At 43.7% G+C, this 18,978-nt stretch overlaps 1 protein-coding gene across 20 annotated transcripts in view; it reads left to right on the forward strand.

Moving 5' to 3' along the window:
• KANSL1 (KAT8 regulatory NSL complex subunit 1) overlaps positions 1 to 18,045 on the forward strand; it is a 192,942-nt gene extending 174,897 nt beyond the window's left edge. For 8 of the 20 annotated variants that reach the window (XM_024234493.3, XM_054537156.2, XM_054537149.2 and 5 more), the window contains 8 exons: positions 8,074 to 8,256; positions 8,743 to 8,931; positions 9,272 to 9,420; positions 13,657 to 13,781; positions 14,480 to 14,537; positions 14,748 to 14,860; positions 15,643 to 15,895; positions 16,239 to 18,045. In XM_024234493.3, coding sequence (XP_024090261.1) covers positions 8,074 to 8,256; positions 8,743 to 8,931; positions 9,272 to 9,420; positions 13,657 to 13,781; positions 14,480 to 14,537; positions 14,748 to 14,860; positions 15,643 to 15,895; positions 16,239 to 16,466 — 1,298 coding nt within the window. In that variant the 3' untranslated portion in view covers positions 16,467 to 18,045. The remainder of the gene's footprint in view (positions 1 to 8,073; positions 8,257 to 8,742; positions 8,932 to 9,271; positions 9,421 to 13,656; positions 13,782 to 14,479; positions 14,538 to 14,747; positions 14,861 to 15,642; positions 15,896 to 16,238) is intronic. The other 12 variants (XM_024234494.3, XM_054537157.2, XM_054537155.2 and 9 more) reach the window with 3 other exon arrangements.
• Positions 18,046 to 18,978: the final 933 nt, after the last annotated feature.

An 18,978-nucleotide genomic window follows, 5' to 3' on the forward strand; every position in this document is an offset into this window, starting at 1 on the left:
CTTGGCGGCTAGGGGGTGGGGAAGGGATGGGATGTAATCTCCCTGAGGATAAGGGCTCCATGCTGTTCTTCATATCTCCCAGGTAGTCTGTAAGTTTTTTTTATTTTTTCATGTTTTTAGATACAGGGTCTTGCTTGGTGCCCTAAGCTGTAGTTCAGTGGAGTGATCACAGCTCACTGCAACCTTGACTTCCTGGGCTCTAAACAATCCTCCCACTTCAGCCTCCTAAGTATCTGGGACTACAAGTGTGTACCACCACAACCTGCTTCCCTGCCTCCCGCCCCCCACAAAGATGGGGTCTTGCTATATTGCCCAGGCTGGTTTTGAACTGAGCTCAAGTGATCCACCCATCTTGGCCTCCCAAAGTGCTGGGATTACAGGTGTAAGCCACCACGCCCAGCCTGAACTTTTTCTTCAAGGGCTGTGTGGTAAATACCTTAGGCTTTGCAAGCCGTATAATTGATGTCAGTTCATGTCACAACTGCTCAACCCTGTCATTGTAGCACAAAAGCAGCCATAGATAATATGTGAACAAGTGAACCTGATTGTGTTGCAACAAAAGTTTATTTATAAAAACAATCATTGCTAACCCTTGTCCTAGAGAGAATCCTTCTAATTGACAGTTGATCAAACATTAGATAACTATAATCCCCTGTTCTGCATCTGTTCTCCAAATGATTGCATTTCTGGCCACCTAAATCCAGTAGATATTGGGATTTTTGGCTTTTGTTACCAAAACCCCCTGACTGTGATAAGGATGTGGTGTAATATTCCTGCGGCCATGTAATTTCTTGTAAGAGAAAGGAAACAGAAAACCTGGAACACATGGATAGTCAGGAGTTGGTGGAGCAATAAATAAACTTGAACACAATGAGTGGAAAACACTAAAACATTTTCCTCTGTGCTTCAGATTCCAGAGTCACTGACTTTTACCTTCCCTTGCCATTGGATTTATATAGCCCATGTAACTGCAGTTACTATTTGTATGGCATTTTAAAGTTTGTAGTACTCTTCTCATATTTGTCTCATATGCTGCTTTCAAATTCTTTTTTTTTGAGACAGTTTCGCTCTGTCGCCCAGGCTGGAGTGTAGTCGTGCAATCTCGGGTCACTGCAACCTCCGCCTCCCAAGTTCAATCAATTCTCCTGCCTCAGCCTCCTGAGTAGCTGGGACTACAGGCACGCGCCACCACACCCGGCTAATTTTTGTACTTTTAGTAGAGACGGGGGGGTTTCACCATATTGGCCAGGAGGGTCTCGAACTCGTGACCTCGTGATCCACCCATCTTGGCCTCCCAAAGTGCTGGGATTACAAGCGTGAGCCACTGCACCTGGCTTTTTTTTTTTTTTTTTTTTTTTTTTTGACAGAGTCTCACTCTGTCACTCAGGCTAGAATGCAGTGGTATGGTTTTTGGCTCATTGCAGCATCGGCCTCCCAGGATCAGGTGATTCTCCCACTTCAGTGGGTAGCTGGGACTACAGGTGCATGCCACCATGCCTGGCTAATTTTTTGCATTTTTAGTAGAGAAGAGGTTTCCCCATGTTGCCCATGCTGGTCTCAAACTCTTGGGCTCAAGCGATCTACCCATCTTGGCTTCCTAAAGTTCTGGGATCATAGGCATGAGCCACCATGCCCGGCCCAGAAATTTTGTAAGGTGTTACTTCAGTTTTAGTGCTCAAGGAACAGGCTTGGTAAGGTTGTGGCTTATCTAAAACTAAATGGCTAATGGGTTTGAATGCCTTCACAGTTCAGACCAAGATTATCTGATGCCTGTCCTTCCTTTTGCTATATTTCAAGTTCCTTTCCAGACAGATTATTAAGAGGAGTCAGATTTTTACCCTTTCTGGGATTCTGGCTACAAACAGCGCCACTAGGAAGACTTAGGAATGTTTGTTGGGTTACTCTCTGAATTACCGTGTTGAATTGTATAGTCTCATATTTGAAGAAGGACAGGAAGCCCGGACACTTAAGCACACTCATTGGATATCACCTGCTAAACACAACAGTCATTTGTCAACAGCATTACCATATACGGTTGCAAATAATCTCCCCCACCCTCAAATATACCCAGACTGTGTGTCTCTCAGCTCCTGTTCCATCATTCAGCATCTCTACTAAGAGGTTCCATTTCCCTTGAACATTTTCTGTCCTGCTGACTGCGGGACACTATAGATCTGACATGAATGCTGCCCTGCCTCATACCTTATACCTCCCACAGCATCATTCAAAGCAGCTACAGGCAGCAATGAGGGGGAATGGAAAGAAAGATAGGGAACACTCCCCCTTTTCTGGTCTTTATGATTTTTATTTTCCTGCATCTAATCCTATTTGTTTTTCTGTCTATGTCTCACACACATACAAAGAGCTTCTAGCTATGGCCCTGGGGTTTGGACGAAAAAGTTGGTCACTAAATTCTCCTTATGAGACTATGGAGAGAGAGAGAGAGATATATATATATATATATATATATATATATATATATATATATATACACTTTTTTTTTTTTTTACATGTAGGCTCTATTAACTACTGTATTTGCTTGTGGATTAATTACACCTTAGTTGGTTGACCTGAAGACCTGATTACCATATCTAATATTATTCCTGTTGGAATAATTTTGCTTTGACCCAAACAACTGCCACATTCAGAATGCAATCCATTTGGAAATCGGAAGATTCCCATGGTTGCAGAGATAGCCAACTCCAAAGGGCACCATTCACATAATATCCTGTGTAAATAACACACCCCCTGAAGTATTGGGATTCCCTGTACATCATTGTATAGCAGTAACAGTGAAGGCTAGCAGCTTGGCATACTACTGTGTGGGTCAAACATTTGTGTGGTAGATTTTACTACTGGGCCACCCTTTACAATCTCTTTTCTAGAAGATGTTTTAAAGTGGCAGGATTTCCAACTTTTTTTTTTTTTTCATAACAAGGTTAAAAATGATTTTGACTCATTAATTCCATATAGTTACATTTATACCAGACATAAAGGCAGAAAATTGTTTGAATGTGATACTTAGCAGTTTTCTGGCCCCATATGACAGATTTTTTTTTAAGTAGTTTTAATGCTGTTTCCTAACCAGTTTGTGTAGTTTGTTAGAATGGCAACAACCAACTGCTACTTTTCATCCTGGAGTTGTGCCTTGCACCTTGACTGTGTACCTCAGCCCCTCTCATTAAGTGTGTGTGGGTGATAGAAATTGAGGGATTGTGTTATAGCCAACTCTACGCCTGGCCGTGGAAGGTGGAGAGACTAGGGTATAATAACCTGTTAGTATTCCAGCAGGAAGGGGGCTTTGTTTTATCACCTCAAGTAATCAAGTCCAGTTAATCCTTAGTTGGAAATGTAGAGGATATATAACCTTGGAGAAAAGCTTATTAACTTTGTAAAAGGGGCTTAGTAAGAGCACCACCTGCTGGCCATGAAGATCTGTGGTATTTTGAGAGAGCTTGCCAAACCCTGCATATGAGGCTACAGCAACTTCCCAGCAGGAGGAAGAAGTGAGCATTACAAAACACCCGGAAAAAGCGCGCCTGAGAAAATGGTGGAAAGTAAGGAGCCAGACAGCCAGGTGAATCATGGAATGTCAGACCCTAGTCATCCTGAAGTCAGGGTCTTCTCATTCATCTTTCATTTTGTTTGAGGAAACAATAACTTAAGGATGACATTGGTAATTCATCTTATTTTCCTGTTATTTACCTGATAAGGATCTGCACCCTCTTCTCTGAAAATAGTAGTTTACCTATGTGGGTATGGAATGTAGGAGACCTCTAGCTGAATGGATCTCTAGTGTGTTCTCTTCCATTTCAAATCCCTTTTTTTGCTTACTTTCAGGTCCCGTATCCAGTCTGTTTTAGATTTTCAACTCTTTACAGAACCTAGGTATTATCACTTACTAGTTAGTATGTGAATTCGACCAGCAATTCCTAAGAGATCTTTTTTTTTTTTTACTGACTGGAGGATCTAACTGGGTTCCTGTTCACTCTTAACATGGAAGCAATTAAAAGGCAACACAGCAAACTTCTAACAAAGTCTAGCAGCTGGAGTTCCTTAAACTGTTTATACTGGGTTTAAAGAGGAATTGCTCTTGATTCCGCTTAATACGTCAACTGGAGAATACAAGGTAGTGTTCCATGACTTGGGTTCTACAACGTGCCAACTTGCACTTAAGAGCATTTAGTTGAGGGGAAGGGTTTAGGAGTGGAGTTCCAGTTGAAGAGTCATTGACTCAACATGTTAGAGTTGAGAGACTCACAGCAGTCATATAATCTAGCAGTAACAAATAGATGTCCTTTCTTGTGCCTATTCAAATGAATTGACAGTAACTGTCTGGAGTTATTTAATGTATTGTTTGGGAAGAATCTGAGGTGTCCAGTACAACAGGAAAGACAGCTGTGTTTGGAGCGGAGGTTTAGAGAATGAATGCTAGAATGTTGCCAGCCCTGATCTAGCCCCACTGCCTCATTTCACAGGTGGAACTAAAGCCCAGCTGAATGATTTGTTCTTGCTTTCTCCGTCTACTCGAGATAGAACCAGGACCTGAATCCAGGCCTACTTGTTTCTAGTCATTGTTGTTTTCACTATAACCAGGTCTCTCATATCCCTGTCCCTTTTTTTTTTTCCTGGCTTCATTTTCAGATTTGGGAGAACGATGGGGGAAAATAAAAGGAAAAAATAAAATCTGTGCTTTTTGGAGTTCCATTACGTATATATACAAAATATACACAGCCTTTGCCAAGTGAGAGTAACTCTTCTGCTGACAAAGGGGTATTGTGGGATGGCCAGAAGTGACCTCCTCTCCTTTCTTGAGCCTCTTTTATACATTTCAGCTCAGCCCAGCTTTCAGATTCTTCTACAGGGCTGAGTGCTTCTAGACAATGCTTTATTTCCTAGGATTTGGTATGGCTGAGTTTGTTTTTAAGTGTGGAAAAGAGTGATTATGAAAAATGCTTGAGAAGACAGCACTGTCCTCAGAGACTGTGTCTTTACACTTGGACAGGTAGCAAATGTTTGTTTTCATTAAAACTTCAATAGTTTTCCTAATTTGTTTCACTGTCATAAAGTCCAGCAGTCTATTCTTAGAGAAATCATGGAGCTGAGGCTGCTTACCCACTGGGAAAAATCATCCCTGAGAATATTAGCTTTTTTTTTTTTTTTTTCCCAACTCAGATTTTTATTCCAGTCCTGGAAGGCCTAACATTCAGTCCTGGAAGGCATAACATTCAGTGTCATGAAATTCATCATCTATACCATAGGCAGGAATGGCTAAATTTCTTTTACTCTGCAGAACTGGCTTGGAAAATATTTTGTACTATCTATTTCTTAGGAGTAATTTGAGAAATAATTGACTTTACTACAGAATCCTCTCCATCCTCTGGATCAGTGAGTAGCCTCAAGGTATATTATATTGTCTAAGAGTATGGGCTTTAGGGTTGTATAATCCTGAGTTTGAAAATTGGTTGTTACTCGTTAAACTATGTAACCTTGGACATAGTTAATGTACCTTTCTGCACCTGTTCCCTATCTTTAAAATAAGCATAATGGTGCTTGCCTCATGGGACTGTTACAAAGATTAAGTGGCACACGCATGATGATAAACACACAGTGCCTGGCAGATAATAATGGGTTCAGTAATGTTAATTTAGACGTCTCTTCCCTGCCTTCTTATCCCCAGTTCAGATTGAGCATATCCTATGTGCTCTATGGGAGCCAAAACCCCATAAGCTTTTAGAAAATATATTAAACAGGCTGGGCGCAGTGGCTCATGCCTGTAATCCCAGCACTTTGGGAGGCTGAGGCAGGTGGATCACGAGGTCAGGAGATCGAGACCATCCTGGCTAACACGGTGAAACCCCGTCTCTGCTAAAAATACAGAAAATTAGCCGGGCGAGGTGGCGGGCGCCTGTAGTCCCAGCTACTCAGGAGGCTGAGGCAGGAGAATGGCATGAACCCGGGAGGCAGAGATTGCAGTGAGCCGAGATGGCGCCACTGCACTCCAGCCTGGGTGACAGCAAGACTCCGTCTCAAAAAAAAAAAAAAAAAAAATATATATATATATATATATATATATATAAAAAACAGTATAAATTTCTAATAGTTCTAGAAGACATGCTATCAGTGACGAATTTATAATTATTTTTGAAAGATGGATAAAGACAAGATAACTGGAGAAATAAATAGAAAGATAGCCCAAAGTGCATGCCAGGAGTAAGTTGCTGTGAGGTGGGAACTGATTAGAGGAGGTTTTTGACCCAGAATTAAAGGGCAGAAGGAGTAGTGATAGGACCTGGGCATTTGTGTGGGTGATAAATTTGGACTCATTTTGGAATAGCTAGGTTAGATTTTCCTTTCCTGTCCTCTTACCCCACCAGAGCCTTCTTCCTTGAAGTAGTGGTGTTTCATTCTATTCTGAAGCAGTGGATAGGGACTCTGGCAGGAACTTCTGAGCATGCCCCAAGTGGTTACCGATTCCCAGGAGGAACTGGGAGGTGAGGAAAAATGTGCTGGCCTTTAGATTTAAATATCCCTGGAAAGCTTTGCAGAAGCCTGAAAATAGACTCACACCGCTATCCATGGTGGTGAAATGTCAGAATGTTGAAAACATAAAAAGGAAAATCTAAAAGTTATACATCAGCACCAGAGGTTCAAGACAGAGTAATAGGCAAGAAGTAAAAAAGGAATACAGATTGGAAAGAAAAGGTAAAACAGTCTTCATTTGTAGATGACGTACTTATGTCTATAGAAAATCCTACTGAATAAACAATAAAAAGTCTATAATGAAGTAGTTTCACAGGCTACAAGGTCATTATATAGCAGTTTATTGCACTTCTATATACTAGTAATGAAGAACTGAAATTGAAATTTTAAAAGGTACTGTCTTTAATCATTTCCATCTGAGACTTTGTCAGCCTGGCCTTCACTGTCCATATTTCTGTCAGTATTTTGGTCAAAACCATTTAACAAGTCTCTAAGAAGTTCCAGACTTTCCCTCATCTTCCTGTCTTCTGAACCCTGCAAACTCTTCCAACTTCTGCCCATCAGAAAACATTAATTCTTAGGAATAAACTTAACAAATTGTATTTAAGACCGGTATATCAAAAATAACTAAACACTGTCAAGAGAAAATCAAGACAAACGTAAATAGATGGAGAGAGAGATACCACGTCAGTCGATTGAAAGATTCAGTATTGGTGGTGGAACAGATGGAAGTTCTCCCCAAATTGATCTGTATAGTCAGTGTAATACCACAAGTTTGTTGCTGTTTTTTGCAAAAGCTTAAAAGGCAAAAACCAGACCACCTACAAGTAAGAAAGAATCCGATTCCCTCTTAAATACAGCACTGGATATTAGAATACACGGAAGAATTGAATAGCTTTAAATGTTTGAGACGAAAATGGCTTAAATCTAGAAATTCCTTTTCTAGAGGAATTGCTCAAGGATATATTCTTGGGAAAAATCTAAGAAAATTGAAAGATAAGAAACAGCATAAAAAATTCAGTCCAAAAGGTGTTGATTTGTGATACTGAACATGAACCAGTCAGCTAAAAATCCCCGATAATCTCATGATGGGAATTGGCAGAGCCGCAGGGGAAGGAAGGAGAATGGTGTGTAGTTGTTATTTGGAGAGAGTATGTAGTACTCAGTACAGTGCCTGATAAAAGATAATGAATATTGTTGAATAATTGCATCCCGATTAACTCTATATTGATAGAAAAGAAGTAGGCTTAAATATGTTTTTAAATCTCTAGAATAGAAACAGGATGTTTTCAAACCAGTAAATTCAACAAACAAGGATACAAGAACAAAAACTCCATCAACCAAAACAAAAAGGTGTTTTGTTTTGTTTTGTTTCGCCTTGGGACTTGAAAGTAAAAAGCTAAAGTGACCTGCTTGCAAATGGAAGAATGACCTTCAGTAATGTTCACATAAACAGATCTTCCATATGACAGCACTTGCCCTGCCAAGTGTCAGGTCACTGGGCAAATAAAAGGAGGGTGGAGTGTAGGTCTTGAACACTAGAGAGGCCAGGTGTTTGGACTAATCTGTAGCATTTTATGTTTCTTGCAGATGTTCCCACAAGCCTGCATTTCCAGAGCATGCTGAAATCTCAGTGGCAGAACAAGCCTTTTGACAAAATCAAACCTCCCAAAAAGTTATCGCTTAAGCACAGAGCACCCATGCCGGGCAGTCTGCCAGATCCAGCTCGTAAGGACAGGCACAAATTGGTCAGCTCCTTCCTAACAACAGCCAGTAAGTGTCAGGGAGCCGGGAAGTCCCCCAGAGTATCAGTGACTTTTCATTCCTTTTATATTCTCAAATTTGTAGTTTGCATGCATGTCGGGGTTGGGAGAGGCAGTTGACTGATAACAAATTCAGCTCACAGTGACTGCTTCTGCTTGTCTTGGATGCTCTCAGATGGACTTCGGGAGCTATTCTAGACACCATGGATCTTGGAGCAAGACCCAAAATGCTCAGTGAACAGCCAGCAATGGCATGGCATTGAGTTCATCTACGGTCAGGTGTCTTCTGTATCCTGGTGACATGTTTCTCTGGTTCTGGGCTCCCTGTGCCTTACCTAGCCATTGTGCAAATTACTAGAAACTTCAGTCCTGAAGGACTGTCCTGCTGCCCTGGGTATACAGCGTTGGCCTAGAGAGAACTCGAGAGCTTGGAACTCGAATAAGAAAATATTTGAGAGGACATATTTCACAGCTCTTTTTCTGTTCCCCTCTTCAGAGCTGTCCCATCACCAAACCCGGCCTGACAGGACCCACAGGCAGCACTTAGACGATGTGGGGGCCGTGCCCATGGTGGAGCGAGTGACAGCGCCAAAAGCAGAGCGCTTGCTCAACCCACCGCCACCCGTGCATGACCCAAACCACAGCAAAATGAGATTGCGAGACCATTCATCTGAGAGAAGTGAAGGTAGGGCCAGGCCCATGGCACCTCTACCTGCAACTGCACCTGCTTAGGGCTTTCTGGGGCAGCCTAGGCTTCTCTTAATTGCCCCCAGCTTTGTCCTTCACTTTCTAGGAAAGCAGAGTAGAGGGACACTACTGCTTCTAAATGGAGGTCACTTCTTAATGGCTACAGCAACCTCTGCCCTGCCCCTACTTCCCACAACTAGTGTGCTTCACCTTTTTATCCTCTAGGCATAGAAAACATTTTTGCCTTTAGTATGTACTGCTGCCATTCCAAGCTTGTGTTAGAAGTAACTCTGGTTAAGATAGCCATGTATTTCTCTCTTTTCTGTTGACTTCTGCAGTGTTGAAGCATCACACAGACATGAGCAGTTCGAGCTACTTGGCAGCCACCCACCATCCTCCACACAGTCCCTTGGTGCGACAGCTCTCCACCTCCTCAGACTCCCCTGCACCCGCCAGCTCTAGCTCACAGGTTACAGCCAGCACATCGGTAAGTACCTGTGTGGGGTTGGCCGGACACCCCCTCTGCAGGTCACAGCTCACTCAAGTGGCTCCAGAGGACAGTGTGAGGGTGGGTTATAAAGCCCAGGGCATTTATAGGATCTCAGCTCATCATGACGTATGTATGTATGTCTGTACCATTTTTAAGTCAAAGTCATGGTGCTTGACTTTCTGTTGTTTTTCTTGAGTTGTTTTTCATAGCAGAGATGGATTTATGCTGAGCCATCCATAGAAAGCTTGATGCAGGGACAAACTCTTAAGGTGATCTGTGACTATTCAAGATCTGTTGGACTAAGTTTCACACAGGACTCAACAATTCCGTGGCCCTAATCCTGTTGGCCCAAGAAGTGAACAAGAGAGGAGGGGTAGAGGGGAGATTCCCATGGGCGTTGGAAGCAGTGTTTGATTTCCTTGGTTTTACTCTCCGGGTGAGTGGAGGTGAATTACTGAGAATAAACACTAGGCGTGAGGGTACCAGAAGAGAAGGGAAGGGAGAAGGCAGAGTCCATGCTTTTTAGGTATACAGAGCAGAATTACAGATCCAGCAGGCCCCCATGGCAGGACATTTGGCATGCACACACCAGATTTTACGATACCACACTCCATCTGGAAGCAGTTTGCACAGCTATTCCAGACACATTTCCTTTAATTTCATTCTAATATTTTAATTCCTCAAGTGTGCCCTCTTGGAACATATATACCTGTAGCTGCTATGTACCTACTCAAAGGGTCCTTTTGGTATAATAATTACAATGTAATGTAATGGTAAATGTAAAACTCTACAACTGTAATGTTTATTGAACATTTACTACATGCCAGTGATCAGTGATTTACATGTGTTACATGTTATAATGCCTTTTGAGATGTAGGTTGGTACTGTGGATTTCATTTTATATGCATGAAAACTGTCAAGGTAACTTGTGAGGGTTATAATTATGATTCAAACTCAGGCAGCCTGACTGTAGAGCCAGCTCTTTTACCATTACACTACACAGGCTAAGCCTGTATGAGGGTATTGCAGAGGCAACTTAGGAAGTTCCTTCAGAGTCTAGATCAGGAAACTTCCAAGCTCATAAAATGGACTCACTAGGCTCCTGTGATCAGGTAGGAATTCACATTGTTCTCACTTTGCTATTACAAATCAATCTTTTCCAAATGGTCTGTTTGCTCTTGCCCTTTCTTTACCCCCCTAACCCACAAATTTTATCTAAATAGGTGTGTAGTGTCCCTCACATACTCAGTTATCCAGCAGCAAAGGGTTTCAGATAACCAAAGTATTTATAAAAAAGAGTCTAAACTAATTCTGATAGAAAATCTGAACTCAGAGATTCAGGACTTGGTGAGCACTTCATTATTTCTGTGTCTGGAGAATGTTAACTTAGGCCTGGATCACTTGAAATTTTTACCATTTATTGAGTAAAAATTTTGTTCATAGCACTATGCTAACCCCTGAGGCTCTCATTGCCAAGTTTTTTCAAAGACTCTGGATTTACGTAAAAGAAGATAGGCCAGGCGCAGTGGCTCACGCCTATAATCCCAACACTTGGGGAGGCGGCTGAGGCGGGTGGATCACTTGAGGTCAGGAGTTCGAGACCATCCTGGTCAATAAGGTGAAACCCTATCCCTACTAAAAATACAAAAATTAACTGGGCGTGGTGGCATGGGCCTGTAGTTCCAGCTACTCTGAGGCAGGAGAATCACTTCAACTGGGAAGCGGAGATTCCAGTGAGCAGAGATCAAGCCATTGCATTCAAGCCTGGGCGTCGCAGCAAGACTCCGTCTCAAAAAAAAAGAAAGAAGATAGGCCAGATAACAGCAGGCTCTCAGTATCTGCAGTGGGGATTGGTTCCAGGACCTCCCATAGATAGCAAAATCTATTGTTGCTAGTGTCCCTAATATAAAATGGCATAGTATTTGCATATAACCTATGTGTATGCTTTAAATCCCATATACTTTAAATCATCTCCAGGTTACTGATAATACCTAATGCAATGTAAATGCTATAAAAATAGTATGCTGTATTGTTCAGGGAATAATGAAAAGAAAAATCTGTACCTTTTCAGTACAGACACAATTTTTTTCCCCCAAATATTTTCAATCCACGATTGGTTGAACCCATGGATACAAAGGGCCAGCTGTCCTTGAAATCAAGTAAAGAAGCCAGAGGACACTGGAGAAAGATAGGGAGGAGAGCGAATGTTTCTGTCAAAGCTTCCCAAAGGCCAGTAGCTGCATGAGAATCACCTCAGCAGCTTTAAAAAACAAAACCAACCAACCAAACACTTCTAAAGATCTGATTTGTTGCTGGCTGTGATATTGCAAGCCTGTAGCTCCAGCTACTCAGGAAGATCTCTTCAGTCCAGGAGATTGAGTCCAGCCTGGGCAACATAGTGAGACCTCATCTCTTAAACAAACAAACAAACAAAATTCTGATTTTATAAAAGAGCAGGGGGAGTCCTAGAACCTTTATTTTTTATTTTTTTTTAAATACTCCTTAATGTTGCTTCTGTTACACAACCAAGTTTGGGAACCAGTTTTATTCTCATCACCTGCTCTCTATCTCTGGCTCTAAATAGGAGATAGTAGTTAATTTAGACCTAATGAGTAGCTGACAGAATAGGGGGTGTGTCTAGGTGGAGGATGAGATACAGAGCCCGTTGAACCATCCCACAACCTGCTCCAGTATCTTTTTCTTGAAGGTACTAACAACAAGCCCAAGAAGTTTCAGGGAAAGTGTATACCTGTTTCTGCCAGCAGTTTCACATTTATTCTTGACCAAGATACTGGGAAGGCTATCTCTCTTGAGGCTTTCTTAAGATGCATTTCTTGTAGTGGGATGTATAATTTCAGCAGAGATCTGACAGTGGCAGAGGTCTCTGGGTATGAGATCACTAATCCTCAGCTACAGAACTCAGGCAAGATCCCCAAAAGTCTGTTTAACCATTTTGGTTAACCAGATATCCTAAATTTCTGAGGTCAATGGCAGTCATCTGATTTGATAGGGAAAGAAATAGAAGTGAAAAGGGCATTGTGGTCATCTGAAGTTATAAATGACAGTGACTGAAACTCTGGCCCAGGAAGTGCTGACTTTTAACATTCTTTGAGAATGTCCTAAGATGATAGGATGAATAAATGGTATCTCACCATCCAGGAACAGAGGATAGAGGGGTTGGTTGTAGGGGACTTCTTACGCCACCAGCCCCTTCCCTGTGGACTGACCACACTTGGTGGTTTAGGTGTAAATGCAGCCTCTTAGGTGTTTTCCAGCTGTTTTGTTGCCATGGCAGTGTGTTTGTTATGCCACTGTTTCCTTCTGGCCTCTCACAGCTCAGTTGCTAGTCTCTGTTTCAGGATAGGGTATTAACTATCTGGGCAGCAGCAGCTAGTAGACTTTTTCCTCCATCCAAGAGACTAAGCCATTTAGTTCCCTAGTCTCCCAGCTACTGTAGATGCTTACCTCTGCCTCTGATATTCGATTCCTGGAAGTCTTATTTTTCCAAGAGTTTGGTCTTCTCAGCTATTTCCTATAGAAGCAAATTTCCTTTCACCAGGAATGTGAGGTATAGTCAGGTTCTCCTCTTCAGTTTCCCTCCATTCATCTCCTTTGATACAGCTAGAAAGTTCTCAGCTCTTTCCCCAAGAATCATCAAAAGAGGGGAAATCACATAAAGACTGGGCAGATGGTGGGTGCAGATTTAGCCGAAGAGTTCAGATCTTTGAGAAGGAGATGCATTCATGACAACCAAGGTTAGATGATCTATTGAGATGGGCCTATCCTTTGGGCCTCTTTCAGGATAAGCTTTCAAGCATTGCTTTTAGGGGAGGGGCCACTATGAGTCTTAAGTCATAAACAGGGATAAAGGAAGGAAATGAAGATTGTAAAAGGAGAGGAGGTTAATAGAGGTGTATATAGAGTAGGAACCCCAACAGTTAAGATCCCAGGTACCCACCCCTATGAAATTTATGCATGAGCCCTTAAAGGAAGAGGGTGACCAGTGGAACTTATGAATGGGAATAACTCCTCATGACCACCTAGTATTTCTCCACGAGGTTTTTTGCTGTTGGAGACTGACTCCTAGGTGGGAGCAGCTGCTATGGTCATTACTCAGCTTCAACCCAAGGACCCAGATGCCTGGTTATTGGTGATCCTGCTTTAAGTCTTAGATGAATTATTTGATGTCTGTAAAACTGTACCTCCCTTTTAAACTTAATTTTTATCTTACAGCAGCAGCCAGTAAGGAGGAGAAGGGGAGAGAGCTCATTCGATATTAACAACATTGTCATCCCAATGTCTGTTGCTGCAACAACTCGCGTAGAGAAACTGCAATACAAGGAAATCCTTACTCCCAGGTAGAAGCTCAGAATAGTTGGCTCCTCTCCCCATTCTTCCTGCTATTGCCCTTTTTCCCTCTTCTCTTCTGACCAAGACTTGGGCCCTAGTCTTTGGTTCTGTCTTCTCATTAAGAGAAATTCTTATCTGATAAGAACGAAATTATTTCTGTATATAGTTCTCTCTCATTCCATTATAGGAATACACCAAACGAACCAGCAGTCACAGCCTGGTAGGCCATTCACTTACTGGTCTAGAGACCGGTTTTGTCAACACATACAGTATGTTTTAAAATACTGAATTTGTTGTCAACATCAAAGCTGGATTTCACATAAAAATCTTTGTTTCCAGCTTTTGTTGCCAAACAGAAGATTAGGCAACCCTGGATATGCATTTCCATATGGGAGCAATCAGCTAGTCCTGAACAGTGGTGGTCCCCTTTAAACAGGTTTCTTTTCTTGTGTTTGTCACAGTCTCTCAGCCTCAGCCCTACCCTAGGCCACTTCTCTCATTAGGCCTTCTTGGGCATTTGAGTAGGTGGCCAATTTCACAGGCCTTGACAGGCTAAGGAGACTGAGCTGTGATAGGGCAGAGCCTACCCGGCAGGGAGCAGTGTCACCCACAGGTGCAGGATTCTCATCCTTGTGTGGACACTTTGACCCTGCCCCCAGTTTTAGCCTGCTTGCCATCTCACGATTGTCTGTTCTTGGTTTTGCAGCTGGCGGGAGGTTGATCTTCAGTCTCTGAAGGGGAGTCCTGATGAGGAGAATGAGGAGGTAATGGCCTGGTTCTTCTGTTAGAAGAACACGTGTGTACACATGCACACACACACATATGAGTGCACACACCCTAAATGGCCTGAAGACTTGTGGGTGTCAAGTGCAAGCTCCTTGTATTCCTGCCGTGACCAGGAAGAACCTAGAATGGGGTGGGACTGGTTCTTAACTCCTGGAGAAAAGGGGATTGATGAAGCTGCTCTATTGCAGATTGAGGACCTATCCGACGCAGCCTTCGCCGCCCTGCATGCCAAATGTGAGGAGATGGAGAGGGCACGGTGGCTGTGGACCACGAGTGTGCCACCCCAGCGGCGGGGTAGCAGGTGATGGGGCAGGCTTGGGTCCCCAGGGCCTGTGGAGAGAGGGTGGATAGGGAGTTTGGGCCCTACTTGAGTCCATGGAATTACTACTGCCTCTTGGTTACTCATCATACTCATCTACTGGCTGTGGCAAAGAGCTCAGAATTTCCTTGGTGTTTGTTGGAACTGGTGGAGATATATGGAACTAGTGGAGATATAAGGAGCCAAGTGCTAGATCCTTGCTGAGAAGTCACTGTTCAATTCTGAATTCCCATGATCTGTGGCATTTGGAAGACAGTTGGGGGGTCATGGTGATTCAACCAGGGGAGCTCGGAAGGCCTCACTACAAGTTAACCTTCCTTTGGACAGTGGCTTTGTGATGCCACTTGAAGAAACTGCCCCCGCTTAACGTCCATCACTACCCTGTCTCCATTTATTGTTAACAGTGGCAGAAACCCTCTGGATTCTCAAGTAGAAAGTTTTGGGAGCTCTTACTTTTACTTTTTTTTCTTTGACTACAGTTTTCAAAGTCTACATGAATCTCCCTAACCTCCTGAATTCACTAGGCACTTTGCTATGGACTCACCCCTGGCATTGTTCAGCCATGCTTTTTTCTTGGGATGGTAGATGTTGTATACCTACTCCTCCAGAGAGTAGTGGGAAGAAATGGGAGTTGCTGGATCCTAAGGAAAATCTGTTGGTCTTTGTTTGCCTCAACTCCTCCAGTGGGGATGCTTTTTCCATGCCCTCTACCCACATAAGTAAACATTTCCCAGGCACTCAGATTTGTATTCCTTGGTGTGCAGGTCCTACAGGTCATCAGACGGCCGGACAACCCCCCAGCTGGGCAGTGCCAACCCCTCCACCCCCCAGCCTGCCTCCCCTGATGTCAGCAGTAGCCACTCTTTGTCAGAATACTCCCATGGTCAGTCCCCTAGGAGCCCCATTAGCCCGGAACTGCACTCAGCACCCCTCACCCCTGTGGCTCGGGACACTCCGCGACACTTAGCCAGTGAGGATACCCGTTGTTCCACGCCAGAGCTGGGGCTGGATGAACAGGTAAGGGACGCAGCCTTTGGGTGGGGTTGGCATGGTTGGGGGATGGAACCAGGAAGGGACAGCATCTGCTGAAGGGGGACCTAGCCATCCCCTCCCCCTTTTGAAGGGACAAAGGGCTGCACTTACATTGATCTCCTCAACGTTCAGTGGAACTGTATTGATCATTGCTAAATGATCAATACAGTTGTCTGGGTACACCCTAGAAGGAGTGTTCCCAGACTGTCCCAGGAACACTAGATAGACTGGTCCTAGGCTCCAGGCCACAAGGTTTGTGGCAGGGCCTTGGAGCAGGAAGCAGGCTGGCTGGGACTGGGTCCTCAAAGAGCAACTTGTCTGCCTACAGTCTGTCCAGCCCTGGGAGCGGCGGACCTTCCCCCTGGCGCACAGTCCCCAGGCGGAGTGTGAGGACCAGCTGGATGCACAGGAGCGAGCAGCCCGCTGCACTCGACGCACCTCAGGCAGCAAGACTGGCCGGGAGACAGAGGCAGCGCCCACCTCGCCTCCCACTGTCCCCCTCAAGAGTCGGCATCTGGTGGCAGCAGCCACAGCTCAGCGCCCGACTCACAGATGAGCGGGAGACAGGCATCTAAACAGACTCACTAACTATTGGCATTAAAGCTTCAGAAATCTCTGCGTTTGATATTCAAACATCATATGCCGGAAATTTTCACAGTTTTTAGTGAACTTAAGGAATTTAGATCCTACTTTGGTATTTTTTTTTTCTTGTTTTAATTTTTGTTTTGTTTTTGTTTCCATGTTTTCTTGTCACACACCTGAGCACTTCCTCCTGTTGGCAAACAGAAGTTCAGGATGAGACCCTGCTGGCCTGGTCCTGGCACATCCTCTGCACTGTTGAATCACTGGACTTACGGATCTTAGATGACCACCCCCTCCCTCACACCTGTGGGCAGGGCAGAACAGCCTGGCGGTCAGAGGGCTACAGTTGAGCCTGGCCTTCTTGAGCTAGGGTGGAATGGGGCAGGGTGTTCTGGACTCTTACCCCCTCCCCTCCCATCTGTGGCTTGGCTCTGCTGTGGCCCTCCTGGCTGGGTCCCCTTGGTTTTTCGTGCTGGAACATCCCCACCAGAGCCTCTCTGCCATAACTGCCAGCTGCTCTCCCCAAGTGCTCAGCTGGCAGAACACCTTTCCTTTCTCACCCAGAACTTAGAGACCGATTTTTTGTTTCATCTGCATTTGGTCTTCTCTGTTTTGACTCTTTCACTGCAGTAACCTGGCTGTGGCTGCTCAGGTTCCCCTCCCCATGCCCCTTGGTACCCTTCCCTGTCTGCTCTCTCATGCCATGTACACACCCACAACCCGTCCTTCCACTTGGAATGTTTTTACCACCTATCCTGATGTTTGAAGGTAGGGTTAGGACTACTTAACCTCTATTCCCACTCCCCTGCAAACTGGGGGTTGTGGGAAGTGAGCAGCCATCTCCCTGTGTGATTTTTTTTTTTTTCCCCTCTGATTTACTTTGCCATGTTTCCTTCACATCCAGATCCCTGTCGGTGTTAGTTCCACTCTTGGTCTTTCACGCTCCCCTTGCCTGTGGAACATTGTCTGGTCCTAGCTGTGGTTCCCATTGTTCCCCCTTCACCCTTCTCTGTTAACCTTGTGCCTGTCTCCTGTATGATCACATCACCAAAAAGGGGGAGGGGGGAGAAGACTTTTTTTTTTTTTTTTTGGCCATTTTGTAATCGTATAAAAATAGTAGACAACTGCTTAATGGTTGGGGTTTTTTCACAATTTTCAACATTAGTGATTTTTTTTTTCTGTTTGCAAGTTAAAGGGTTTGTCATTGTTTCTTTAAAAAAAAAAATACAATAATGCACCATATCCCTATGCATAAAGTGCTTCTTCTATTTATAAGGTTGAAAATTCTGAATAACCCTTTTAGCATTGAAAAAAAAAAAACAAAAACAAAAAATGAAAAAAAAAAAACCCTTGTATTTTGTAAATATTTTCTTTTCCTGCTTTGGAGCTGTGTAATGGCAGCGAAACATGTAGCTGTCTTTGTTCTATAGAAATGCTTTTCTTCAGAGAAGCTGATCTTTGTTAATGTCTTGATTCTGTTCGCAAAGCACAGACTAGTGCTTAAAAAAAAAGAAGGAAAAATTGAAAAAAATAAAAAAAAAAAAGTTACAGAATGCTGTGTGCCAGCCTTTCTTGACGCACGGAGCTGTGTATGCATGGTAGCGTTGGCAGTTCCAGAGCTGGCTCTCTGCCGCCATTCTTTGGGGTACTGGGTACTCTGACTTGCTCTATACCTTGGAAAATCTCCATTCTGTCTTGTGGGAATGCTGCAGGTTCATCTGATGGCCACCAGAGAGAGAATGGTGGTGGCTTTTCACTGAGGGTAAGGGCTGCCAGGGGATCTGCATTGATCATCTCCTTTTTCTTTTTGTTGAGTGAAAGCAGTTGATCTACTTTCTCTCTAGTGAAGCCAGCTGTATCATATTTTCTGTCTGTTCTAAGTTGCTCTTTAAAGGAGATTTTGCTTCTCACCGTTAAATTTTTCTGAGGTTTGGTGGGGTCAGTGAGATACATAATTTGCTTAGAGCCTGGATTGGTTCTTGCCTGCTGCCTGAGATTATAGCATCTTTCTTCTGAGGAGGTTACATGCTTTTCTTTTCTTTTTTTTTTATTGTTTGAGATGGGATCTTGCTCGATTGTCCAGACTGGAGTGCAGTGGTGCAATCTTGGCTCACTGCAGCCTGGATCTCCTGGGCTCAAGAGATCCTCCCACCACAGCCTCACCAGTAGCTGGGACTGTAGGCATGTGCCACCATACCCAGCTAATTTTCGTGGTTTTTTTGTGGAGATAGTGTCTCACTATGTAGCCTAGGCTGGTAGGTACTTTTCTTTGTCCAAGATGAATAAGTGGGTGGGGCTGGTTCTCCCTCTGCTCTCTTCTTTGCATGGCAGTCAAGCTGAAACAGCCAGTGAGGCTGTCTCTTGTGGCTCTGAAAACCATGCTTTCTGAGATAGCACTTCTCTTTTGCGGGCCTGTTGCTGCTTTTGTAGCTGCAGTTAAAATCTGTTTTACTTAAACATCTGCCTGCAGTGGCAAATACGTCAGG

This window comes from Pongo abelii, chromosome 19 (genome assembly GCF_028885655.2).
Source record: "Pongo abelii isolate AG06213 chromosome 19, NHGRI_mPonAbe1-v2.0_pri, whole genome shotgun sequence".
NCBI classification, from domain to species: Eukaryota; Metazoa; Chordata; class Mammalia; order Primates; family Hominidae; genus Pongo; species Pongo abelii.